Below are 27,830 nucleotides of genomic sequence, written 5' to 3'. Positions count from 1 at the left end.
TCAAGGCTCATGACAGCCCACTTGGAATTTGCCAAAAGGTACCTAAAGGACTCTCAGACCATGAGAAACCAGATTATCTGGTCTGATGAAACCAAGATCAATCTCTTTGGCCTGAATGCCAAGCATCATGTCTGGTAGAAACCTGGCATTGTCTCTAAGGTGAAGCATAGTGGTGGCAGCATCATGCTATGGTGGTGGTTTTCAGCAGCAGAGACTGGGAGACTAGTCAGCATTTAGGTAAAGACGAATGGAGCCAAGTACAGAGATCTTTGATGAAAACCTGCTCCAGAGCGCTCAGGACCTCAGACTGGGGTAAAGGTTCACTTTACAACAGTACAATGACCCTAATGACCCACGCAGGAGTGGCTTCGGGACAAGTCTATGAATGTTATTGAGTGGTCCAGCCAGAGCCCGGACTTGAACCCTATTGAACATCTCTTGAGAGACCTGAAAATAGCTGTGCAATGATGCTCCCCATCCAACCTGACAGAGATTGAGACGTTCTGCAGAGAAGAATAGTTGTAACTCCCCAAGTAAGGTGTCAAGCTTGTAGCGTCATACCCAAGAAGACTCAAGGCTATAATTGCTGCCAAAGGTGCTTTAACAAAGTAAAGGGTCTAAATACTTATGTTAATGTGATATTTCAGTTTATTTTGAATAAACTTGCAAAATTTCTAAACCTGTCTTTGCTTTGTTATTATGGGATATTGTGTGTAGATTGAGAATGTTTTTAAATCGATTTTAGAATGAGGCTGTAATGTAACCATGTGGAAAAAGTCAAGGTCTCTGAATCCTTTTCTCACACACGGTATACAACGACATAGTTAGATACCTGGGCATGTTCCCATTACCAATTATGATCAAGTTGAACAAAATGTGACTGTTTCATGACATTTGTAACTGGCTCCAATATAGGCCTTTGTGTTTGATAGTGTTGAGCTTCTATAGAGGTCTGTAGAAGCTTCTGACTGAGATTAAAGATTCTGTTCCGACGTAGTCCCCTTGTTCAACCCCTCAGTGCGAACGATGACAAGGAGTCGTCGTCCAGTGATGACGACAGTGAGGACAGGAGGAGGCTAAATGATGACCTGCTGGGTAAAGTGGCCAATATTCAGACTGGGACAGACCGGACATCCTGGTACCTGGCCCTGGTAAGTCACATCATGCACAGACCCCAGCCCCACACACACTCTGTTGTGGTCTCTCTCTCTCTCTGCCTGTCGTGGTCTCTCTCTCTCTCTGCCTGTTGGGATCTCTCTCTCTCTGCCTGTCATGGTCTCTCTCTCTGCCTGTCGTGGTCTCTCTCTCTCTCTCTCTCTGCCTGTCGTGGTCTCTCTCTCTCTCTCTCTCTCTCTCTCTCTCTCTCTCTCTCTCTCTCTGCCTGTCGTGGTCTCTCTCTCTCTCTCTCTGCCTGTCGTGGTCTCTCTCTCTCTGCCTGTCGTGGTCTCTCTCTCTCTCTGCCTGTCGTGGTCTCTCTCTGCCTGTCGTGGTCTCTCTCTCTCTCTCTGCCTGTCGTGGTCTCTCTCTGCCTGTCGTGGTCTCTCTCTCTCTCTCTCTCTCTCTGCCTGTCGTGGTCTCTCTCTCTGCCTGTCGTGGTCTCTCTCTCTCTCTCTCTCTGCCTGTCGTGGTCTCTCTCTGCCTGTCGTGGTCTCTCTCTCTCTCTCTCTCTCTCGGTCTCTCTCTCTCTCTCGTGGTCTCTCTCGTGGTCTCTCTCTCTCTCTCGTGGTCTCTCTCGTGGTCTCTCTCTCTCTCGTGGTCTCTCTCGTGGTCTCTCTCTCGTGGTCTCTCTCTGCCTGTCGTGGTCTCTCTCGTGGTCTCTCTCTGCCTGTCGTGGTCTCTCTCGTGGTCTCTCTCTGCCTGTCGTGGTCTCTCTCGTGGTCTCTCTCTGCCTGTCGTGGTCTCTCTCGTGGTCTCTCTCTGCCTGTCGTGGTCTCTCTCGTGGTCTCTCTCTGCCTGTCGTGGTCTCTCTCTCTCTCTCTCTCTGCCTGTCGTGGTCTCTCTCTCTCTCTCTCTCTGCCTGTCGTGGTCTCTCTCTCTCTCTCTCTGCCTGTCGTGGTCTCTCTCTCTCTGCCTGTCGTGGTCTCTCTCTCTCTCTCTCTCTCTCTCTCTCTCTCTCTCTGCCTGTCGTGGTTCTCTCTCTCTCTCTCTCTCTCTCTGCCTGTCGTGGTTCTCTCTCTCTCTCTCTCTCTCTGCCTGTCGTGGTCTCTCTCTCTCTCTCTCTCTCTCTCTCTCTCTGCCTGTTGTGGTCTCTCTCACTCTCTCTCTCTGCCTGTCGTGGTCTCTCTCTCTCAATTCAATTCAATTCAAGGGGCTTTATTGGCATGGGAAACATGTGTTAACATTGCCAAAGCAAGTGAGGTAGATAATACACAAAAGTGAAATAAACAATACAAATTAACAGTAAACATTACACATACATTACACATACTCTCTCTCTCTCTCTCTCTGCCTGTCGTGGTCTCTCTCTCTCTGCCTGTCGTGGTCTCTCTCTCTCTGCCTGTCGTGGTCTCTCTCTCTCTGCCTGTCGTGGTCTCTCTCTCTCTGCCTGTCGTGGTCTCTCTCTCTCTGCCTGTCGTGGTCTCTCCCTCCCTCCCTCCCTCCCTCCCTCCCCCTGCTGTGCGTGCGCCGTCCTCTCAATTTAAGGGGCTTTATTGGGAAAGGGGGATACCTAGTCAGTTGTCCAACTGAAATGTGTCTTCAGCATTTAACCCAGTGCTTCTCAATTATTTTCTGTTACGCCCCCCCTAGGAAGAAGTAAACATTTTGCGCCCCCCAACTCTCCGCCGCGACTGTAAATAGTATAATTTGTCTATAAAATTGTTATAAGTACACCTCTGCATAACATTGTATCCTTATTAACATTTTTAAAAAAAATAAAAGAAAGCAATATAGATCAACTTACAACAAAGAATACATTTATTAACATTGTTTTTTAGTCTGTAACAGAAAAGACTTAAAGTGCATCAATTTGCCCCCCCCCCCCCCCCCCCAAAAAAAAACGATCCTTATTTAAACTGTAAACATTTTTTGAAAAATAAAATTGAATATAATAATAAATTCTAATTGATCAGCAACATTAACTCAGGAGCACAATATATGAAACACTTTGACCTATATAACAAAAATGAATAAAACAATTTGTGCTGATTTTTATTTTTTTTTTTATCAAAATGAGGAAGTCAGGATTAATGGCTACAATGAGCACGTTTTGCAGAGCACAGCTTTTCGAAGCGGGGTTTGAAGCATGATACTGCAACTCTCAGCTCCTGCTCAATGTTTAGCTGGGACCTGTACTTGGTCTTCAGCGCAGCAACAGCAGAGAAGCCAGTCTCACAAAGATAAGATGTTGCAAAAGAAAGAAGAATGCCCATGGCCCTCTGCCCTAAGAGTGGATACTGCCTCTCTACACTCAGCCAGAATTCACTCAGTGTCTGTGATGTGAACCTCAGTCTCAATGTGGAGTCAGACGTCGTATCAATGAACTGGTCCTCCTCTGTAGAGCTGAAACCAGTCATATTGGGAACTGTTTTCAAGGAAGTACTTTTTAAAGAATCCCATCAGTGATGAAATATGCTCCTTATTATATGGAATCACTGAGGTGGCATCATAGTCAGTAGTTTCAACAAATCCATGCAGGTTCTCGACTGAATCAGTATTTCCTTCATCAAGTCGCCTGCCCCACATTGCAAGCTTTCGAATGAAAGAGCTGATCTTGTCTGTGACCTGAGGGAGGAGTTTATCTTTCCCTTGAAGCTGTAGATTTAGTTAATTTAGCTTTCCAAATATGTCACTCAGGTAGGCCAGTTTTGCCAGGAAGTTCTCATCACAAAATTTTTCTGCGAGGTCATACTTGTGCTCCTGCTCCGAAAACATTCTTATCTGCTCTCTGAGCTCAAACTCTGGACAAGACTTTTCCTCGTGACAGCCACCTTGCTTCACTGTGAAACAGCACAGCTTGATGTTCAGCTCCCATCTCCTCACAGATAGCAGAGAAGACTCTTGTTTTTAGTGGTCTGGTCTTTATAAAATTGACTACACCTACAATGTCAGTCATAACTTCACTTAATTCAGAGGAAAGGTGCCTTGATGCCAGTGCTTCTCTGTGTATAACACAGTGTGTCCACTCAGCATTGAGCCAGTAACCGGAGGGTTGCTGGATCGAATCCCCGAGCTGACAAGGTCAAAATCTGTCGTTATGCACCTGAACAAGGCAGTTAACCCACTGTTCCTAGGCCGTCATTGAAAATAAGAATTTGTTCTTACCCTAGTGAGGTTATGTGGGACGGTAGCGTCCCACCGTGTCAACATCCAGTGAAAGTGCAGGGCGCCAAATTCAAAACAACAGAAATCCCATAATTAAAATTCCTCAAACATACAAGTATTTTACACCATTTTAAAGATACACTTGTTGTAAATCCAGCCACAGTGTCCAATTTCAAAAAGGCTTTACGACGAAAGCAAACCAAACGATTATGTCAGAGCCAAGTCACAGAAAGTTTCCAGCCACAGAGAGGAGTCACAAAAAGCAGAAATATAGATCAAATTAATCACAGACCTTTGATCTTCATCAGATGACACTCATAGGACTTCATGTTACACAATACATGTATGTTTTGTTCGGTAAAGTTCATATTTATATCCAAAAATCTGAGTTTACAGTGGCGCGTTACGTTCAGTAGTTCTAAAACATGCAGTGATTTTGCAGAGAGCCACATCAATTTACAGAAATACTCATAATAAACATTGATAAAAGATGTAACTTATGCATGGAATTTTAGATCCACTTCTCCTTAATGCAACCGTTGTGTCAGATTTTTTTTTAAACTTTGTGGAAAAAGCACACCATGCAATAATCTGAGTATGGCGCTCAAACGACAAAATCAAGCCAAACAGATATCCGCCATGTTGGAGTCAACAGAAGTCAGAAATAGCATTATAAATATTCACTTACCTTTGATGATCTTCATCAGAATGCACTCCCAGGAATCCCAGTTCTACAATAAATGTTTGTTTTGTTCGATAATGTCCATCATTTATGTCCAAAAACCTCCTTGTTGTTTGCGCGTTTTGTCCAGTAATCCGAATGCAGAAGGCGCGTGCACTAATTCCAGGACGAAGTGTCTAAAAAAAGTACAATAAAAGTTGCCAAACGATGTTTAAAATCAATCCTCCGGTTGTTTTTGTCATAAATAATATTTCAATTGGACAAAAGCTTCGTCAATAGGAAAGGAGAAACAAGAAAGGCGCGTTCACGATCAGGGCACATGGCTGATGAATGGAAATTTCCACTGGTCACTGATTGAAAGTGGTGTATCGCCCTCATTTTTCAGAGTTAAAGCCTGAAACAATGCTTAAAGACTGGTCACATGTAGAGGAAGGCACAGAGCTCGTGAACTGGGTCCTAAATCTTTGTATGGTGGATAGGCCTTCAATGGTAACAGCCTTTCAAAGTAATAGTACTTCCTGGTTGGATTTTCCTCGGGTTTTCGCCTGTCATATCGGTTCTGCTTTACTCAGACATTATTTTAACAGTTTTGGAAACTTTAGAGTGTTTTCTATCCAAATCCACTAATTATATGCATATCCTATCATCTGGGACTGAGTAGCAGACAGTTTAATTTGGGCACGCTTTTCATCCAAAATTCAGAATGCTGCCCCCTACCCTAGTGAAGTTAACTGACTTGCCTAGTTAAATAAAAAATACATTTGGCCGGAGGTTAGGAAGTGCAGCTCAGTTTCCACCCCAGTTTGTGGGCAGTGTGCACATAGCCAGTCTTCCTGAGAGCCAGGTCTGCCTTCGGCGGCATTTCTCAATAGCAAGGCTATGCTCACTGAGTCTGTACATTGTCAAATATTTCCTTAATTTTTTAGTCAGTCACAGTGGTCAGGTGTTCTGTCACTGTGTACTTTGTTTAGGGCCAAATAGTATTCTAGTTTGCGCAGTTTTTTTGTTAATTACTTGGCACATAAAAAAATATATATATTTTCCCAAGGTTTTCCTCATGATTTGGTTTCTCCATGTAGAGTCTCAATTTGGTGTTTGTCCCATTTTGTGAATTCTTGGTTGGTGAGCGGACCCCCGACCTCACAACCATAAGGAGCAATGGATTCTATAACTGATTCAAGTATTTTTAGCCAGATCCTTATTGGTATGTCAAATTTTAATTTCCTTTTGATGGCATAGAAGGCCCTTCTTGCCTTGTCTCTCAGATCGTTCACAGGTTTTTGGAAGTTACCTGTGGCACTGATGTTTAGGCTGAGGTATGTATCGTTTTTTGTGTGCTCTAGGACAAGGGTGTCAGGTGGAATTTGTATTCGTGGTCCTGGCAACTGGACGTTTTTTGGAACACCATTATTTTTGTCTTACTGAGATTTACTGTCGGGGCCCAGGTCTGACAGAATCTGTGCAGAATATCTAGGTGCTGCTGTAGGCCCTCCTTGGTTGGTGACAGAAGCACCAGATCATCAGTAGACATTTGACTTCAGATTCTAGTACGGTGAGGCCGGGTGCTGCAGGCTGTTCTCGTGTCCTCGCCAATCGATTCATGTATATGTTGAAGAGGGTGGGGATTAAGCTGCATCCCTGTCTCACCCCCTGGCCCTGTGGGAAGGAATGTGTGTGTTTTTCCCCCAACACTAAGATTTGTATTTGATCATATGTTTTTGCTATTTTTATAGAGCCAAAAATATCGGAGGTGGTTTATCCTTCTCTGTTTTGGATAGATAACTCTTCGTGTTGTGTGTTTCAAGTTTTCCTGTTTTCCTATTAGTGGTTTGATTCTATGGATTCTTCAATTACGCTTCTGATGTGCTGTTCCTTTTTCCGTAGTGTGTCTGTATTGTTTTAGTGATTCACTATAGTGAAGGCGTAGGCTCAGGGTCTCTGTTTTGGGTTGGATAGGTTTCTCAGTTTTGTTCCTAGGTTTTTGAAGTCTTCATCAAACCATTTGCCATTGTTGTTCATTTAGGTTGTCTGCTTGAGATTTTTAGATTTGACAGGCAAGCTGAGTGGTCAAATATACTGTTTAGGTTTTCTACTGCCAAGTTTCACAGTGAAACATTTTGTCCAGGAAGTTGTCTAGAAGGGATTGCGTTTGTTGCCTAATTGTTTTTTGGTACATTTCCACACTACTTTCCTTCCATCTAGTAACATTTATTAATATTATTACGGACCTTTTGAGATCAGTGATAAAGTAGTCTACAGTACTACTGCCAAGAGATGAGCTATAGGTGTACCTACCATAGGAGTCCTCTCGATGCCTACCATTGACTATGTACATGCTCATCATCCGACAGAGCAACAGGAGTTGTGACCCGTTTTTGTTGTTTGTTTTGCTATAGTTGTGTCTAGGGGAGCATATGGGGGAGGGAATGCTGTCAACTCCAGGTAGGTGTTTGTCCCCCTGTGTGCTGAGGGTGTCAGGTTCTTGTCCAGTTCTGGCATTTAGGCTGGCACAGACTAGTACATGTCCTTGGGCCTGGAAATTGTTGATCTCCCCCTCTAGGATGGAGAAGCTGTCATCGTTAAAGTATGGGGATTCTATTGGGGGGGATATAGGTAATTTTCCGGAGATAATTTCATTATTAATTTCTAGCCAGATGTAAAATGTTACGGTTTTGACTAACTTAATAGTGGGTTAAGTCTGCTCTATACCAAATTAGCATACCCCCTGAGTTTCTTCCCTGTTTCACACCTGGTAGTTTGGTGGATGGGACTACAAGCTCTATGTAACCTAGAGGGAAACCAGTGGGTCCATCTCCTTTATACCTTGTTTCTTGTAGGATGACAAGGTCTGTATTTCCAATTTCTTTGAAGTCTGTGTGTGTATATATATATATATATATATATATATATATATATATATATAAAATAAGATGAACTATGGCATTTTTACTTGGGAGCACCAGTGCTTAGATAATACATTGAATAGCACATGGTTACATCTGTATCATTGTTTCAAGTCAGGTGTGCTCAGGCTGTTGTTACATTTGTCTCATTTGAGGGGAGCAAGTCATGAGTAATTTGTATAATATTACTTTGCCTGTGACAACCATTACCACAGGCATGTCTGACTAGGCTATGCTGTTCCACAAAATACATTTACAAAGCAGAAAACCGCTCATCTCCAAACTATTCAAAACTAAAGACTTATTTTACCGGCGCAAACTTTTTTACATTTCCAGCACAGATTCGCAGGACACTCTTAAAGATGTACACACAAATTAACTATCATGAAGTGCCGATAAATCCCATTTTAATCTTTAAAAAATATATTTTTTTGATCCCATTAAGGTGTGCCACGGTTCAAAAAAGGTTGGAAACTACTGGTTTATACAACCACTTGAAAAATGGAACCCATTGTGAAACTGAAAGCAAATGGATAATAACCCTCCTTGGCCTTTTGTTCTTCTAGCACAATTCCTCTTTGATATTAGGACTGGGTGATAAAGACAAAATATCATATTTTTCTCATATTTGACTTTGTTTTCTGTTATACATACGACTTATGAGTAGTGCATGACCCTAGAATGGTGGCAACATGAATTCTAAGTGATTTTAATATGATTCTCTATTCGGATGGTTTTGTTCTCATCCAAACTACGTAGAAACTGACAGTGACGTTGTCCAACTTGTTGAACTTTTGATTTATTGAGCACTGTATAAAAATACCTTCATAGATGGTACGTGGATACATACCGGTATTCACAATATATTGCCCAGCACTATTTGCAATTGCGCCTAAATTTCCCTTTCTTTGTTGGTTCTGTCTAGGTGATATCGCCCAGCTGCAATGATGACCTGACAGTCAAGAAAGACCAATGTTTAGTGAGATCATTTGCAGACTCCAAATTGTAAGCATTGTTCATCCTACTCTTGTGTCATAGAGTTAAGGACATTCTGGTTAGTTTACAGACATCGTCTTGTTTGATATTTGCCCCGTCATACATTTTCTAGCCAAGGGCAATGTAAATATGCATGTCTTTTTGCTATTGTAGTATTCTCAGAATTGGTAACATTGTAGCTGAATGCACGTGCATTTAGATGTTTTTTTTTTTTTAGTCGAACTGTGGCAAGAAAGGAGATCCATGAAGTGAACATGGACAGCATCTCTAAAGCTGAGTTCTCGTCGAGGAACGGTAAGGATGGCTCATCTAGGGAGCTCAACACTCAATTCCAGTTAGTTCAAGAACTGAATGGGCATTCCTATGGAGAAATGTCTTGTCCAAGTCAACTGAATTGACATAAAATTGACCTGTAACTCTTGACTTCCTCTGGCTATTCCCAGGGTTGGACGAGGCAGTGCATTTCCTCAAAACCAAGGTGGTCCCTGACAGTTGGAAGATGGACATGAGCGAGATCTTAGAATCCTCCAGCAGTGACGAGGAGGACAAGGAAGGAAAAGATAGTGAGGAGGAGGAGGAGAAGGAGGATGACGAGGTAAGAACACGGTTCTGTTTTCTACAAGTAAACCATTTTCCTTTGAGGTGCTGACCAGTACCTTGCCACATTCAGAAATTAGAATTTTCTATCAGTTTTGACAAAGCTTTAGTTCAACTGTTTGACTGTATACTGAAGTGTAATGTTCTAACAGTGGCCATCATAACCTGCTTGTGACGTTTGGGCTTTGAGATTATAATAGGTACTACTTCATGGAGAGAAAAAAAGGAAGTTCTTATCTTATTTTGCAGGGATAAGGTTCAAAACGAGATCCATCTCATTGAGTAGTGTAAACCCAGCTGTTGTATTGCACACTGTAGTGACCTCACCTACCTGGTCTGTCAATGAAGTTGGCTTGCACCATGCCTTCATTGCATTCCCACCATGACATCTTGTGGCTACTGAATCACCTTGATTGAGCCAGACTCCCGATAGACCCTGGATACATCCCAAATTGCACCATATTCCCTTTTAGTGTAACTAATTTTGACCAGGGCCCATAGTGAATAGGGTCCCATCTGGGATACACTCCTAGTGTGTGGGATAGCCCCTGCCTCAGGAACAACAATGGTTCATTCTTCCTGCTCCCAGAGTTCTGGACAAATGACCATTTGTATGGTTTCCTACACTGTTCCCATAGCAACCAGCAGCTACTTCCTATCGTTTAGAGAGGGCCTGTGGGAATTGGTTGAGGTCCAGTGGAGGCGTGCCAGCCAGGCTGTCTTATTCGTGGGAAGGCCCTTTTAATCCTCAAGGTTTTTTTCTACCTCGGCTGGTTTTGACAAATGCTTTGCTTCTCATGAGTGAAATAGGTTCACTTCACTGTGTATTTACTTGTCTGGGGCAGTTTGTCGATCATGGTATAGATTACACAGTACAAGCTACATTGACTACAATGGCATGGACATAGTTGATTTTTCTTTCTAGTTCGTCCATTTGACTTCAGTGTACTGTGACAGTGTCTGTTCGCTAGTAATAATGTACATAGGGAGCCATATCTATGGCCCCGGTTACTGTGAATAGGTTACACACCAACACTAGGGCTGTCCCCAACTAAAAAAATATTAAATAAACATCTTGATCAACTAAGAGTTGTCTTTAGACTAATCAATTGGTAGAAAATGTAAAACGTGTATTTTTCCATATATAGACACATCCTACGTGTTTTAATCAAATCAAATTTAGTCTGATGCTTTAAGCGTGCTGTTTGATGAAATAATTAAGACACACAAATTCTAGAGTCCGACTGCAATTGATTTGATTGTGTCGGGCCAAGCTAAGACTTGCCGTGCTGTTTTAAAAAATAAATAATGGCAATTGTCTGTGTGAACGTTTACTGGTTGCTCAGGAGGTAAAGGGTAAGTGGGATGTGTGCAATAAATTTGACTTAGTTGTGAAAAATACTGGATATCAAGAAAAAGGTAAGGAGTATTATGTATGCCAAACAGTTATTTATTTATATATACACTGCTCAAAAAAATAAAGGGAACACTAAAATAACACATCCTAGATCTGAATGAATGAAATATTCTTATTAAATACTTTTTTCTTTACATAGTTGAATGTGCTGACAACAAAATCACACAAAAATTATCAATGGAAATCAAATGTATCAACCCATGGAGGTCTGGATTTGGAGTCACACTCAAAATTAAAGTGGAAAACCACACTACAGGCTGATCCAACTTCGATGTAATGTCCTTAAAACAAGTCAGAATGAGGCTCAGTAGTGTGTGTGGACTCCACATGCCTGTATAACCTCCCTACAACGCCTGGGCATGCTCCTGATGAGGTGGCGGATGGTCTCCTGAGGGATCTCCTCCCAGACCTGGACTAAAGCATCCGCCAACTCCTGGACAGTCTGTGGTGCAACGTGGCGTTGGTGGATGGAGCGAGACATGATGTCCCAGATGTGCTCAATTGGATTCAGGTCTGGGGAACGGGCGGGCCAGTCCATAGCATCAATGCCTTCCTCTTGCAGGAACTGCTGACACACTCCAGCCACAGGAGGTCTAGCATTGTCTTGCATTAGGAGGAACCCAGGGCCAACCGCACCAGCATATGGTCTCACAAGGGGTCTGAGGATCTCATCTCGGTACCTAATGGCAGTCAGGCTACCTCTGGCGAGCACATGGAGGGCTGTGCGGCCCCCCAAAGAAATGCCACCCCACACCATGACTGACCCACCGCCAAATCGGTCATGCTGGAGGATGTTGCAGGCAGCAGAACGTTCTCCACGGCGTCTCCAGACTCTGTCACATCTGTCACGTGCTCAGTGTGAACCTGCTTTCATCTGTGAAGAGCACAGGGCGCCAGTGGCGAATTTGCCAATCTTGGTGTTCTCTGGCAAATGCCAAACGTCCTGCACGGTGTTGGGCTGTAAGCACAACCCCCACCTGTGGACGTCGGGCCCTCATACCACCCTCATGGAGTCTGTTTCTGACCGTTTGAGCAGACACATGCACATTTGTGGCCTGCTGGAGGTCATTTTGCAGGGCTCTGGCAGTGCTCCTCCTTGCACAAAGGCGGAGGTAGCGGTCCTGCTGCTGGGTTGTTGCCCTCCTACGGCCTCCTCCACGTCTCCTGATGTACTGGCCTGTCTCCTGGTAGCGCCTCCATGCTCTGGCCACTACGCTGACAGACCCAGCAAACCTTCTTGCCACAGCTCGCATTGATGTGCCATCCTGGATGAGCTGCACTACCTGAGCCACTTGTGTGGGTTGTAGACTCCGTCTCATGCTACCACTAGAGTGAATGCACCGCCAGTATTCAAAAGTGACCAAAACATCAGCCAGGAAGCATAGGAACTGAGAAGTGGTCTGTGGTCACCACCTGCAGAACCACTCCTTTATTGGGGGTGTCTTGCTAATTGCCTATAATTTCCACCTTTTGTCTATTCCATTTGCACAACAGCATGTGAAATTTATTGTCAATCAGTGTTTCTTCCTAAGTGGACAGTTTGATTTCACAGAAGTGTGATTGACTTGGAGTTACATTGTGTTGTTTAAGTGTTCCCTTTATTTTTTTGAGCAGTGTATATATATATATATTACCTTTATTTAACCAGGTAGACCAGTTGAGAACAAGTTTTTAATTTAAAACTGCGACCTGGCCAAGATAAAGCAAAGCAGTGCGACAAAACAACGGAGTTACACATAAACAAACATAGTCAATAACACAATAGAAAAATCTATGTACAGTGTGTGTGAAAATGTAGAAGAGTAGGGAGGTAAGGCAATAAATAGGCCATGGAGGTGAAATAATTAAAATTTTAGCATTAACACTGGAGTGATAGATGTGCAGTTGATGATGTGCAAGTAGAGAATAGAGATACTGGTGTGCAAAAGAGCAAGAGGATAAGTAACAATATCGGGATGAGGTAGTCGGGTGTGCTATTTACAGATTGGCTGTGTACAGGTACAGTGATTGGTAAGCTGCTCTGATAGCTAATGCTTAAAGTTAGAGAGGGAGATATAAGTCTCCAGCTTCAGTGACTTTTGCAATTCGTTCCAGTCATTGGTAGCAGAGAACTGGAAGGAAAGGCGGCCATAGGAAGTGTTGGCTTTGGGGATGACCAGTGCAATATACCTGCTGGAGTGCGTGCTATGGGTGGATGTTGCTATGGTGACCAATGAGCTGAGATAAGGCGGCGCTTTACCTAGCATAGACTTATAGATGACCTGGAGCCAGTGGGTTTGGCAATGAATATGTAGTGAGGGCCAGCCAACGAGAGCATACAGGTCGCAGTGGTGGGTAGTATATGGGGCTTTGGTGACAAAACAGATGGCACTGATAGGCTGCATCCAATTTGCTGAGTAGAGTGTTGGAGGCTATTTTTTAAATGACATCGCCGAAGTCAAGGATCGGTAGGATAGTCAGTTTTACGAGGGTATGTTTGGCAGCATGAGTGAAGGATGCTTTGATGCGAAATAGGAAGCCGATTCTAGATCTAATTTTGGATTGGAGATGCTTAATGTGAGTCGAAGGAGAGTTTACAGTCTAACCAGACACCTAGGTATTTGTAGTTGTTCACATATTCTAGGTCAGAACCGTCCAGTGTAGTGATGCTAGTCGGGCGGGAGGGTGTGGGCAGCAATCGGTTGAAGAGCATGCACTAAGTTTTACTTGCATTTAAAAGCAGTTGGAGAACTCGGAATGAGTGTTCTATGGCATTGAAGCTCGTTTGGAGGTTTGTTAGCACAGAGTCCAAAGAAGGGCCGTTAGATTAGCATGTCATTTTCTGACCATTTGGAACTGTGTAAACACCACTAAATGATAAGCCTTTACAGGGTTGCACATTTTGGGTAATATTCAGAGGTGGAAACGTTCCGTGGAAATTAACGGGAATATATGGGAATTAACGGGAATACAGTTGAAGTCAGAAGTTTACATACACCTTAGCTAAATACATTTTAACTCAGTTTTACACAATTCCTGACATTTAACCCTAGTAAAAATTGTCTTAGGTCAGTTAGGATCACCACTTTGTTTTAAGAATGTGAAATGTCAGAATAATAGTAGAGAGAATGATTTATTTCAGCTTTTATTTCTTTCACATTCCCAGTCGGTCAGAAGTTTTCATACACTCAATTAGTATTTGGTAGCATTGCCTTTTAAATTGTTTCACTTGGGTCAAACGTTTCGGGTAGCCTTCCACAAGCTTCCCACAATAAGTTGGGTGAATTTTGGCCCATTCCTCCTGACAGAGCTGATGTAACTGAGTCAGGTTTGTGGGCCTCCTTGCTCGCACACGCTTTTTCAGTTCTGCCCACACATTTTCTATAGGATTGAGGTCAGGGCTTTGTGATGGCCACTCCAATACCTTGACTTTGTTGCCCTTAAGCCATTTTGCCACAACTTTGGAAGTATGCTTGGGGTCATTGTCCATTTGGAAGACCCATTTGCGACCAAGCTTTAACTTCCTGACTGATGTCTTGAGATGTTGCTTCAATATATCCACATCATTTTCCTCCCTCATGTTGCCATCTTTGTTGTGAAGTGGACCAGTCCCTCCTTCAGCAAAGCACCCCGCCAACATGATGCTGCCACCCCCGTGCTTCACGGTTGCGGTGGTGTTCTTCGGCTTGCAAGCCTCCCCCTTTTTCCTCCAAACATAACGATGGTCATTATGGCCAAACAGTTGTATTTTTTTTTTATCAGACCAGAGGACATTTCTCCAAAAAGTACGACCTTTGTCCCCATGTGCAGTTGCAAACCGTAGTATGGCTTTTTTATGGCGGTTTTGGAGCAGTGAGCCACTGGTTTTGGAGCAGTGGCTCAATTGGAGGTGTACCTGTGGATATATTTCAAGGTAGGTTTTGAAATACATCCACAGGTACACCTCCAATTGACTCAAATGTCAATTAGCCTATCAAAAGCTTCTAAAGTCATGACCATCATTTTCTGGAATTTTCCAAGCTGTTTACATGCACAGTCAACTTAGTGTATGTAAACTTCTGACCCACTGGATTTGTGATACAGTGAAATCATCTGTCTGTAAACAATTGTTGTAAAAATTACTTGTCAGGCACAAAGTAGATGTCTTAACCGACTTGACAAAACTATAGTTTGTTAACAAGACATTTGTGGAGTTGTTGAAACACTTAGGTTGGAGTCATTAAAACAAGTTTATGTAAACTTCCGACTTCAACTGTATATGCAAATTAATATTAATACCATTTCAATGTAGATGCTTTTTGCATTGGATATATTTACCATATCATATGGAGACAAACATAAACCTTTTACCTTATCATAAGTAGACATAATTGCAAATGACAATCCTTCCAATAGAGACAAAAATAAAATAATTTGTTACGAATTGAACTTGAATTAAATGAGTTGACTTCACATGGGATGATTTCCCTGAACTACAAAAGAGAATATTTAATGATCCCCAATAATCCATCGCATCTCTCAAAAGTGTTTTCAACATACATCTGTAAAATGATAGTCTAGAAATGAAAGCTTTGGTTGTCTTCCTCTCAGGCTTCCATGTCTTCTCCCTGGACCTCCTCAATGTCCACCTCTTGAACATCAGACTCTGAGGCCTCAACTTCACTGTCACTTTCCAACCGTGTTGAGGATGGCTCAGTCCCTTCCACCAGGTGGCTGATGAGATATGTTGGCACGACTGCCATATTGCATCTCCATCCCCAAGCCCTTGCTTGGAAGTGTACTTCGCCAGACTGCCAAGAACCTTGCCCTCATCCAGGCCAAGGTGGCGAGACACGGTAGTGATGACACCATAGGCCTTGTTGATCCCTGCACCAGACAGGATGCTCTTGCCAGCATACTTGGGGTCCAACATGTACGCTGTGGCGTATGGGCTTCAGGCAGAAGTCCACGCTTTTTGATGTATTTCAGAACTGCAGTTTCCTCTGCTTGGAGCAACAGTGAAGTGGGCAGGGCAGTACGGATTTCTTCTCTAACATCTGCAAGCGGAGTCTGAACATCAGACAGGATGGCATTGTCTCCCTCAATCTGTGCAATGGCTACTGATATAGGTTTCAGGCTGCTTACCACTCTCCCAAAATACATAATCTAGGAGGATCCTCTTGATGGGGCTGTCCATATCAGCAGACTGATGTGGCCATTTCTTGGAGAGACTCCTTCCCCTCTAGGAGACTGTCAAACATGATGACAACACCACCCCAACGGGTGTTGCTGGGCAGCTTCAATGTGATGCTCTTATTCTTCTCACTTCTCATGCTTGGTGAGGTAGATTGCTGCTATATGACCCTTCACATACCTAACCATTTCCTTGGCTCTCTTGTAGAGTGTATGCATGATGTCCTTGAGGATCAGATTCAATGCATGAGCAGCACAGCCAATGGGTGTGATGTGAGGGTAGGACTCCACTTTAGACCAAGCAGCCTTCATGTTTGCAGCATTGTCTGTCACCAGTGCAAATACCTTCTGTGGTCCAAGGTCATTGATGACTGCTTTCAACTCATCTGCAATGTAGAGACTGGTGTGTCTGTTGTCCCTTGTGTCTGTGCTCTTGTAGAATACTGGTTGAGGGGTGGAGATGATTTAGATAATTATTCCTTGCCCACGAACATGCGACCACCCTTCAGAGATGATTGCAATACAGTCTGCTTTCTCTATGATTTGCTTGACCTTCACTTGAACTCTGCGTCCAGCAAATGAGTAGATAAAACATGCCTGGTTGGAGGGGTGTATGCTGGGCAAAGAACATTCTGAAATCTCTTCCAATACACATTGCCTGTGAGCATCAGAGGTGAACTAGTTGCATACACAGCTCGAGCAAGACATTCATCAGCATTTCTCTGAATACGTTCCTCCATTTGAGTCAAAAAAACTTCTGATTCCAGGAGGACCATGAGCTGTTGATATTGATAAGGTGTCAGATTCATCATTTTCACCTCGAATAGAAGTAGAGGGACTTTTGTTAGAGGTTGAGCGCTGAGGGAAATTTATGCACTTGGCCAAACGATTTGGCATCTTTGTTGCGTTCTTCACGTGATTTTGCACAGTATTTGCAAATGTACACAGCTTTTCCTTCTTCATTGGCTGCAGTGAAATGTCTCCACACATCAGATAGTGCCTGTGGCATTTTCCTGTAAAGATTAGAATAAAATGAGTAATAAAAAAACCAAAAAACAATTCCATGTACAGAAATAGTTAAGTAATTATATTAAACAACTCCTTTGTAAGAAATGTTTTAAATTGAAACGTATGGAAACAGGTGAATTAACAATCCTCTGTTAGCAAGCTAAACCCACATCGGAAGCAAAAACTAACTAGCAGAAATTGTTAACAAGTTTGAAATGATTTACACACACTTTGCTGTAGGCTACTATTTATTAGTTAACAAAAAATAATGTATGTCATATAAAATATATTCACCTTACCCAGTACTGTAATCAAAACTTACCAGAAAGCATGTAGTCCTTAGCTCAGACAGTGTAGTAGTGTGGGCTCAATAGCGTCTCATTAGTGTGCAATATCTTGATGATCAGCTGCACATGTGACGGCAGAGTGCACTGCACATGTGACGGCAGAGTGCACTGCACATGTGACGGCAGAGTGCACTGCACATGTGACGGCAGAGTGCACTGCACATGTGACGGCAGAGTGCACTGCACATGTGACGGCAGAGTGCACTGCACATGTGACGGCAGAGTGCACTGCACATGTGACGGCAGAGTGCACTGTTCATGCAGAGGGTTGCAATTCCATTGAATTGGGGATAGTTTAACCAAAATATGCCACAAGACCTATAATTGCCTTATGTGTATCACACAAAAAAGGTTCACTGTTATAAGCTAACATTGTTTATGAATTTAAGCAAAATTCCCCAAATATCCGGGCTTAACTTCCCATAGAAAATGTTTGGGGAAATTACGGAAATTTACCGGAAAGTTTCCAACCCTTTGCAACCCTAAGCCTTTATTATAGCAGGGACTAAGAACAGTCGTATGTATTTGTGAATGCAATTGCCGAAATGAACGGTTTACGTAAACTATTGTTTAGGCCAATTATTCATGGGTCGCTTTGTTTTATTTTAGAACTAAAATGCTTGATTGCATTTCAAGTCATGAATTACTCTTACTGTGTGATGACATGAATGATAGAATGACTAATTGATACAGTAGCCTATAAGTACTGTAGGCTATTGAAATATAGGCCTAAGTTAGTTACGGTATTAATACTAAACAGGATGCAGTCTTAGGCCTACAGCTCAATGGTGGTTATACACTGCTGCTATACTAAGCCTACTAATGATAATGACATATTATTATAATGGTGATCATATTAATAATAGCAATAAGGAGATCAAGAAAAAGGAGGGTTATTATAAATAAAAACAATTCTGATAACTTAGTGTAAACACTAAATAAATGAAGTACCTTTTTTTGTTCTAACGAAAAAGTGTTAAGCCTTTAATACAGCATAGCAAAGATTTAAAAACAGATGACTTTGATTTGTTTATCCGACGTGTTTGCATGAGGCTTGGTGCTCATGGAATCAGTAAGCTATTAAACACTCAGGCAACAGAAGCAGGATCTGTTTTATTTCTGTAGATGTGCATTTGGAAATTATTCAGACACCTTGACTTTCCACATTTTGTTACATTACAACCTTATTCGAAAATTGATTGAATAGTTTTTTCTTCATCAATCTACACACACTACAGCATCATGACAAAGCCAAAACATGTTTTTAGAGATGTTTGCAAATGTTTTAAAAATTAAAAACTGAAATCACATTTTACATAAGTATTTAGACCCTTTACTCAGTACTTTAAAGCACCTTTTGGCAGCAATTACATCCTCTAGTCTTCTTGGGTATGATGCTACAAGCTTGGCACACCTGTATTTGGTGAGTTTCTCCCATTCGTCTCTGCAGATCCTCTATAGGTCTTTTCAGGTTGGATGGGGTGCGTCGCTTCACAGCTATTTTCAGGTCTCTCCAGAGATGTTAGTTCGGGTTCAAGTCTGACCTGTGGCTGGGCCACTCAAGGACATTCAGAGACTTGTCCCGAAGCCACTCCTGCATAGTCTTGGCTTTTTGCTTAGGGTCATTGTCCTGTTGGAAGGTTAGCCTTCGCCCCAGTCTGAGGTCCTGTGCGCTCTGGTGCAGGTTTTCATCAAGGATCTCTTTGTACTTTGCTATGTTCATCTTTGCCTCGATCCTCACTAGTCTTTCAGTCCCTGCTGATAAAAAAATGTCCCCACAGCATGATGCTGCCTCCACCATGCTTAACCTGGCACCATCCCTACGGTGTTCTCCAGGCGTGACGCTTGGTATTCAGTGTAAATAGTTTGTTTCAATCTTTGTTTCATCAGACCAGAGACTCTTGTTTCTCATGGTCCGAGTCCGTTAGGTACATTTTGGCAAACTCCAAGCGAGCTGTCATGTGCCTTTTTTACTGAGGCGTGGCTTCCATCTGGCCACTCTATCATAAAAGCCTGATTGGTGGAGTGCTGTGGAGATGGTTGTCCTTCTGGAAGGATTTTAGATCTCCACAAAGGAACTCTAGAGCTCTGTCAGAGTGACCATCGGATTCTTGGTCATCTCCCTGACCAAGACTCTTCTCCCTCGATTGCTCAGTTTGTCCGGGCGGCAAGCTCTAGGAAGACTCTTGGGGGTCCATAACTTCTTCCATTTAAGAATGATGAAGGCCACTGTGTTCTTGGACCTTCAATCCTGCATAAATGTTTTGCTACCCTTCACTGGATCTGTACCTCGACACATTCCTGTCTCGGCGCACTACGGACAATTCCTTCGACCTCATGGCTTGGTTTTTGCTCTGTGTGTGTGTGCCTTTCCAAATCATGTCCAATCAATTGAATTTACCACAGGTGGACTCCAATCAAGTTGTAGAAACATCTCAAGGATGATCAATGGAAACAGGGTGCACCTGAGCTCAATACAAAGGGTCTTGAATGCTTATGTAAATAATAGCATTGCTAACTCTACAGGAATGTAGCTATGTCAGGACTGATGGGTTTTACTTGCATGCCTCCTTGTCTACTCACAGCTTTTCATTATGTCTTCCGTCTCTTTAAAAACTATTTATTTTATCAAATTAGTTGCATTTGTATTTAGGACTAAAATATGTTTGTCGAGACCTTGTCAGAATAACAGCACAGTCGCTGACAGGTAATGACTAACACAAGATATCGTCGGTTGATGCCTCATTTGCCTATTTTAACCAAGGTGTGTTGCGTTTACCTTCCCAGCAGCCTGAGGATGAGGCGGACCCAGAGGAGAGGGATCACTTCCTGCAGCAGCTGTATAAGTTCATGGAGGATCGAGGTGAGCCTTCAGCCCTGTCCCATTTATCTTCCTGTGTTTTCCCTGTCTGTCTCAAATAGCATCCTATTTCCTATATTGTGCCCTACTTTTGACCAGGGCCCATTGGTGATCTTTCATGACTTTTCCAGCGTACAACACTTTACTGCAAGCGCACATACACTACCTTGCCGGCTCTGGCTCTGAATGCCCCATCCATCCTTCATTTGATTTCACTGCAGTTTTTTTATCACACAATGCATCCTTATCAGTCATTCAACGACAACATATGAAATAAGAACGATGCTCCTGTGATTTGGAATGCCCTAGAATGTGCTACTTTTCCTCTCACTGCTCTTCTCCACATCTTCTCCTCAGGGACGCCAATTAACAAGCCTCCTGTGCTCGGCTACAAGGATCTGAACCTCTTCAAGCTCTTCAGGCTAGTCTACCAGCAGGGGGGCTGTGACAAAGTGAGTGCATCTCATCTATACAGCTAACACCCCCCCCTGCCTCTTTCATCCGAGTCCTCCTCACTGCAGTGGCAGGCAGGCAGACTGTCTGGTCTCGTCATCTAATGTGAACAGCCCGTTCTCTCAAGCTTTGTCTCTCCTCTGCCTCTGTAAGCAGAATTGCAGCATGTAGCTTTTTAGTGGACTATCAAGGTCATGGATGGGGCTGTCTGGCTGGTGTTCTGCATGTCAGCTGTTATGAGGGCATAGAAAACAATAGGCCTGATATGACTTAACAATTTGGACTGTTTCTCGATCAAGTGATGTTGGTAGCGTTTTGTCTCACTTACCTCCCTGTTTGTTTTGTTGAAGATATTCTTGATATAGCGTGGCCTACATGAATGATTATTCATATGTTACGTTAATGGTTGTTGTTTGCAGATTGAAAGTGGATCTGTGTGGAAACAAATCTACATGGACCTGGGCATTCCCATCCTAAATTCTGCTGCCTCCTACAATGTGAAGACTGCCTACAGAAAGTAGGTGCTGGTTCACTTCACTCAGACTGACAAGCACTCTTTACCAGACACGTCTTTCTTTTGAAGCTGTTGAGTCATTTGCGTTGATGTTGAGAAATGCACTCAACGACTTGGCATGATAAATTCAAACTGTGTTCTAGGACGGATTACTATAAGGCTATATAAATACATTTGATTGATGGATATTTGAGATTTTGCACCAAGATTATTTAGAAGTGTGTGGTGAGTGACATTTACTGTGTGTGTAGGTACCTGTATGGCTTTGAGGAGTACTGCCGCTCAGCCTGCATCGTGTTCAGGACCATCCACCACAACGAGGCTCGTCCAGCGTCCCAGTCCTCCCAGTCCCAGACAGAGCAGAAGGCTGCCCAGGTCCCTGAGGTGAAGGTGAAGGACAAAGACAAGGTTGGCAAGTGCCCAACACCACCCGTCCAGAATGAGTCTGCTGCAGCCACAGAGGACAAGCCTGCCCAGGAGGAGGCTGAGTCGGGGAGTGAGAGCGACAAAGAGAGCCACAAAGATATCGCCTCTCCCAGGGTTAGGAGTTCTCAAAAGCAACTTTTGTCCTTTGTGGTGATTTACTTTTTTCAAACTCTTAGATTTCCTCCCAATTCGCCTTCTCAAAATTAATTGAACTGGGGTTCTTCCCCTCTGATCCTTTCATCCAATGCGTTTTGAGGAAGATGCAAGGAGAAAGTGTGAAAGCGCTGTACTATAGTTCTTTTTTTTTTTTTTGAGTTCCAGACACTAATCTCTTCTCTATCCTTTCCCTCAGGGGAGGAGACGGTGCACTGTGACCCCGGTCAAAGCTGAGGTGAAGGAGCCTGTCAAGCTGGAGAAGATCAATGAGCAGGAGCCGAGTGGTCTGGGTGTGAGTGAGACCAGCGGAGAGGAGACGGGTGGTCAAAAAGAGAGCAGCAGCTCAGACGGAGGGGACACCCAGGGGAATGGATGCAGCCGACGTCTGGAGGAGTCCGATAAAGAGTCTGAGGACGAAGGGGAAGATGAGGATGAGGACAGCGAGAGGAGAGTTGGAGAAGGGTACAGTTAAATGTTAATGAAACATATAACAGTGTAATATTAAAAACTTCTTAGGGATAGCGGGACACCAGTTGACAACATCTGGTGAAATTGGAGGGCGAGCAATTCAAATAAATAATATTAAACATTAATGAACATATTAATGAAAGTATCTTATATCAAAGTATCTTATATCATTTAAAAGCTTACATTCTTGGTAATCTAACTGCATTGTCCGATTTACAATAGGCTTTACAGCGAAAGCATACCATGCAATTATCTGAGGACGGCGCCCCACATCAACATATCTTTCAACCAGCACAGGCTTCACAAAATCACCAATAGCGATTTAAATAAATCACTTACTTTTGAAGATCTTCCTCTGTTTGCAATCCCAAGGGTCCCAGCTACAACATGAATGGTCGTTTTGTTAGATAAAATCCTTCTTTATATCCCAAAAAGTCAGTTTAGTTGGCACCATCGATTTCAGTAATCCACTCGTTCAACATGCAGACAAAGGAGTCGAAAAAACTACCGCTAAACTTTGTCCAAACAAGTCAAACGACGTTTCTATTTAATCATCAGGTACCCTAAAATGTAAATAAACTATAATATTTCTTATGGAAAGTCGTACGTTCAATAGGAAAGTAAAATTAGTAAGCACGCGCCCTCTTCCTCGCGTGCCGAAAGACTGATATTGTTCCGGTGCTCTCTTCACCAAAACTCCAAATTCTTGCTCGTTTTTCAATTAACAAGCCTGAAACCTTGAATAAAGATTGTTGACATCTAGTGGAAGCCATAGGAATTGAAATCTGGGAGCCGGAATTACATAGGATCCATAGCTTTCCATTGTAATTTTCGCCTGCCATATCAATTCTGTTCTAGTCTCAGACATTATTTTTTATATTTTTAGAAAACAGCTCTATTTTTTTTTTGCTGTAGCGTGCAGAGCTCACTGTATTCACTAAGAAGCAAACTGACCGAAACGGGGAGAGAAGACCTTACTCAATAAGAAACTCACATTTTTTTGCTACGGTGTGAACTAATGAATGAGTCCCATTTCTATCATGTGAAATTGGGGTAGTGCCAGTAGTACTGGCTGAAAGCTTCTTCACTGAGTTTGAGAGCCTCGTTGTGATGGCTCTACAGGGAGCCCAAAGGTCTTTTGTGACGTTACTGCAGGATGTTTTGTTTGATCACAGAAAAGGAGTCTAGAGAACCTTTGAGTAGCCTGGCCTACCAGGGTAAAGCAATGTGTCCTGCCCAGAGTTTTGATGAAAATTTGCGTTTGCGTCTTTATGAACAGAGTTCTGTCAAGCTGTCAGCTGCTCCAACTACAGTGCCTTCAGAAAGTATTCACACCCCTTGACATTTTCCACATTTTGTTGTGTTACAGCCATAATTTAAAAAAGGATTCATTGTAGATTTTGTTTTGTCACAATACTCCATAATGTCAAAGTGGAATTATGCCTTTAAATGTTTTTTTTCTTTTTTATTCTAATTACACAAAATTAAAAGCTGAAATGTATTAAACCCCTTTGTTATGGCAAGCCTCAAGAAGTTCGGGAGTAAAAATGTGCTTAAGTCAATAAGTTGCATGGACATAAGTTACATGGCCTCGGAGCACAATAATAGTTTTTAACATGATTTTTGAATGACTACCTCACCTCTGTACCCCACACACGCAATTATCTGTACGGTCCCTCAGTCGAGCAGTGAATTTCAAACACAGATTCAACCACAAAAACCAGGGAGGTTTTCCCAATGCCTCGAGAAGGGCACCTATTGGTACATGGGTATAAGAAAAAAAGCAGACATTGAATATCCCTTTGAGCATGGGGAAGTTATTAATTACACTTTTGCATGTTGTATCAATACACCCAGTCCCAACAAAGATACAGGTGTCCTTCCTAAATCAATTTCCAGAGAGAAATTAAACCGCTCAGGGATTTCACCATGAGTCCAACGGGGACTTTAAAACAGTTACAGAGTTTAATGGCTGTGATAGGAGAGAACTGTATATCTCACTGGTCATCCCCAAAGCCAACACCTCCTTTGGCCGCCTTTCCTTCTAGTTCTCTGCTGCCAGTGACTGGAACGACTTGCAAAAATCACTGAAGCTAGAGACTTACATTTCCCTCACTAACTTTAAACATCAGCAATCTGAGCAGCTAACCGATCACTGCAGCTGTACATAGTCCATCTGTAAATAACCCACCCAATTAACCTACCTCATCTCCATATTGTTTTTATTTACTTTGCTGCTCTTTTGCACACCAGTATCACTACTTACACACAATCATCTGCTCATCATCATCTGCTCATCTATCACTCCAGTGTTAATCTGCTAAATTGTAATTACTTTGTGACTATGGCCTATTTATTGCCTTAGCTCCTGATGCCATTTGCACACACTGTATATAGACTTCCTTTTTTCCCCCTATTGTGCCATTAAACCCCTACAACTCATCCAGAACGCCGCAGCCCGTCTGGTGTTCAACTTTCCCAAGTTCTCTCACGTCACCCCGCTCCTCCGCTCTCTCCACTGGCTTCCAGTTGAAGCTCGCATCCGCTACAAGACCATGGTGCTTGCCTACGGAGCTGTGAGGGGAACGGCACCTCCGTACCTTCAGGCTCTGATCAGGCCCTACACCCAAACAAGGGCACTGCGTTCATCCACCTCTGGCCTGCTCGCCTCCCTACCTCTGAGGAAGTACAGTTCCCGCTCAGCCCAGTCAAAACTGTTCGCTGCTCTGGCACCCCAATGGTGGAACAAACTCCCTCACGACGCCAGGTCAGCGGAGTCAATCACCACCTTCCGGAGACACCTGAAACCCCACCTCTTTAAGGAATACCTAGGATAGGATAAAGTAATCCTTCTAACCCCCCCCCCCCCTTAAAAGAGTTAGATGCACTATTGTAAAGTGGTTGTTCCACTGGATATCATAAGGTGAATGCACCAATTTGTAAGTCGCTCTGGATAAGAGCGTCTGCTAAATGACTTAAATGTAAATGTGTTATTGACAGTACGCTTGTTTTAGTCCATGTGTAACTCTTTCTGTCACACTGCTTTGCTTTATCTTGGCCAGGTCGCAGTTGTAAATGAGAACTTGTTCTCAACTAACCTACCTGGTTAAATAAAGGTAAAACTGAGGATGGATCAACAACATTGTAGGTACTCCACAATACTAACTTAATTGACAGGTAAAAGCAGGAAGCCTGTACAGAGTGCAGATGTTCCAAAACATGCATCCTGTTTACAATAAGTAATACTGCAAACCAATTCACTTTTTGTCCTGAATACAAAGTGTTATGTTTGCTGCAAATCTAATACAACACATTACTGAGTACCACTCTCCATATTTTCAAGCAGAGTGTTGGCTGCATCATGTTATTTGGTATGCTTGAAAAATTGTTAACAACTGGGGAGATTTTCAGGATAAAAAATAAACCGTATGGCTCTAAGCACAGGTCAAATCCTAGAGGAAAACCTGGTTCAGTCAGCTTTCTACTAGACACTGGTAGATAAATTCCCCTTTCAGTAGAACAATAACCTAAAACACAAGGTCAAATCTACACTAGAGCAGCTTACCAAGAAGACCGTGAATGTTCCAGAGTGGCCAAGGAACAGTTTTGATTTAAATCTACTTAAAATCTATGGCAAGACCTGAAAAATGGTTGTCTAGCAAAGATCAACAACCAATTTGAGAGAGCTTGATGCATTTTGAAAAGAAAAATGGGCAAATGTTGCACAATCCAGGTGTGGAAAGCGCTTAGACTTACCCAGACACTCACAGCTGTGCTTTTACTAAAGAATGACTCGGGTGTGAATACTTCTGTAAATTAGATATTTAATTTTCAATAAATTTGCAAACATTTAAAAAACAATCTTTTCACTTTTATGGGGTATTGTGTGTAGATGGGTGATTTAAATACATTTAATACATGTTGGATTCAGGCTGTAACACTGTGGAATAAGTCAAGGGGTATGAATATTTTCTGAAGCTTTGAACCAGTGTTAATGGTGATAGTAACCTGCTTTTGGAGGCTAGCTAGCAATGGCTTCTTTTTTCTTCTTTTTTTACACGATTTACACAATCACCTTTTTGATTCAAGTCATGATTAGGGATATTTTAGGCAAGGGTGAGCAGCTAAACATAAGCAGCTAGCTTTATTTTTGGGAATGGGCACCATAAGTAAGCATGGGTTGGGTTACTAAAAGATTTAAAAGGCTATTTGGGACAACTTTCTGTTGCCTGGCTACCCATCCACATTGCTCAGGGCCAAACGCCTGGCCCACTAATGTTCTTTCTCTAGTGAGTCTGGGGAGTGTTCAGCAGGACGGAACATTTTAGATCAAACATGCCTCTGACATGTAGAATAAGGAATCACATTGGCTCTTCATGGCATTTCTATATGCAACATTCGAATGTTGGTCAACTGAACAAGGCCCTGGATTCTCCTCCCTCCCTGACGTCTTCTGGAATTCGAACACGTTCTGACCGTTTTGATTGGTCCTAGAAACTGGTCGGTTTGGCCAGAGCCGGCCTACAAAATGACGTCGTCAACGTTGATACTCTGATTGGTTAATCGCTGTTGAATTTGTTTTGTTCGTCACTCATTTTGACGTCACACAAACAAATTCTAGGATGTCAGTTTCAGACAATGAACAGACAGTGATCGTCGATAGAGCAGCGGAACTAAATTCAGGATCATGAGTCGTCAGGCAAAGCTTTTCTGTGCATAGGTTTTTCCTTTGGCCCTGTTTTGACCTGTGTCTCTACAGGGCTGAGGATGAGGACTCAGAAGACTCTGTGACAGGGACTAAGGTGAAGGTAAAGTACGGCCGAGGGAAGACCCAGAAGATATACGAGGCAAACATCAAGAAAACTGAGAACGATGATGCCGGAGATGTCCTCTACCTGGTACACTACTACGGCTGGAATGTCAGGTAACCCATGGACACATACTTCCGTTCTCACCCACCTGAAAGAGATGATGGGGATTTGTGTTTTTATGATTTGCTGTCTTGAGCATGGCAGTATTTTCGGTATTAGTTTTCCACCTTTCTCTATATGTCTCTGTTTTTGAAGTTAATTTGACATTCAATGTCATGCAAGGATTTTTCTGCCATAGCAACCCTTGGGCAGGCTGCTTAAGCATTTTTTCGGGACGCTTAAATCTTTTAAATCTAGCTATAATGTTTATGGGTTAATTTCACCTCTATAGGTATGAGTGAGTCGTCTAGCTATAATGTTTATGGTTTAATTTCCCCTCTCTAGGTATGATGAGTGGGTCAAAGCAGATCGGATCATCTGGCCTGTCGACAAGGGCGGAACAAAAAATAAACAGAAAAAGAAAGTCATGAACAAAGAGGATGGAGAGAAGGACAAGCAGGGGAAGCTGGGTGGGTTGAGAGGCCGCCCTCTTCTCAGAACCACTCCCCCCAGTGCCAACCGCAGCGTCTCCAAGACCCCCAGCCGTGAGGGGCGCTCCAGCAGCAAGAGCAAATCTGACACATCACCCCTGCCCAATGGAGAGGGTACGAGACATGATACCTGTACCTAAATCAGCATGTAACGTGACTCCACGGGTGCATCCCGATAGTGGACCTTG

General features: G+C 42.9%; 1 protein-coding gene across 7 annotated transcripts in view; it reads left to right on the top strand.

Annotated features, from left to right (window-relative positions):
* The window catches only part of LOC139563526 (AT-rich interactive domain-containing protein 4A-like), a 52,769-nt gene that overhangs the window by 15,960 nt on the left and 8,979 nt on the right, over nucleotides 1-27,830 (top strand). For 3 of the 7 annotated variants that reach the window (XM_071382258.1, XM_071382254.1, XM_071382252.1), the window contains 11 exons: nucleotides 1,019-1,151; nucleotides 8,774-8,853; nucleotides 9,062-9,138; nucleotides 9,288-9,439; nucleotides 20,152-20,227; nucleotides 20,582-20,676; nucleotides 21,097-21,194; nucleotides 21,443-21,767; nucleotides 21,970-22,235; nucleotides 27,001-27,165; nucleotides 27,497-27,756. In XM_071382258.1, coding sequence (XP_071238359.1) covers nucleotides 1,019-1,151; nucleotides 8,774-8,853; nucleotides 9,062-9,138; nucleotides 9,288-9,439; nucleotides 20,152-20,227; nucleotides 20,582-20,676; nucleotides 21,097-21,194; nucleotides 21,443-21,767; nucleotides 21,970-22,235; nucleotides 27,001-27,165; nucleotides 27,497-27,756 — 1,727 coding nt within the window. The remainder of the gene's footprint in view (nucleotides 1-1,018; nucleotides 1,152-8,773; nucleotides 8,854-9,061; nucleotides 9,139-9,287; nucleotides 9,440-20,151; nucleotides 20,228-20,581; nucleotides 20,677-21,096; nucleotides 21,195-21,442; nucleotides 21,768-21,969; nucleotides 22,236-27,000; nucleotides 27,166-27,496; nucleotides 27,757-27,830) is intronic. The other 4 variants (XM_071382257.1, XM_071382255.1, XM_071382256.1 and 1 more) reach the window with 3 other exon arrangements.

Source organism: Salvelinus alpinus, chromosome 34 (assembly GCF_045679555.1).
Source record: "Salvelinus alpinus chromosome 34, SLU_Salpinus.1, whole genome shotgun sequence".
NCBI classification, from domain to species: Eukaryota; Metazoa; Chordata; class Actinopteri; order Salmoniformes; family Salmonidae; genus Salvelinus; species Salvelinus alpinus.
This window is presented reverse-complemented; position numbering and strand designations above follow the sequence as displayed.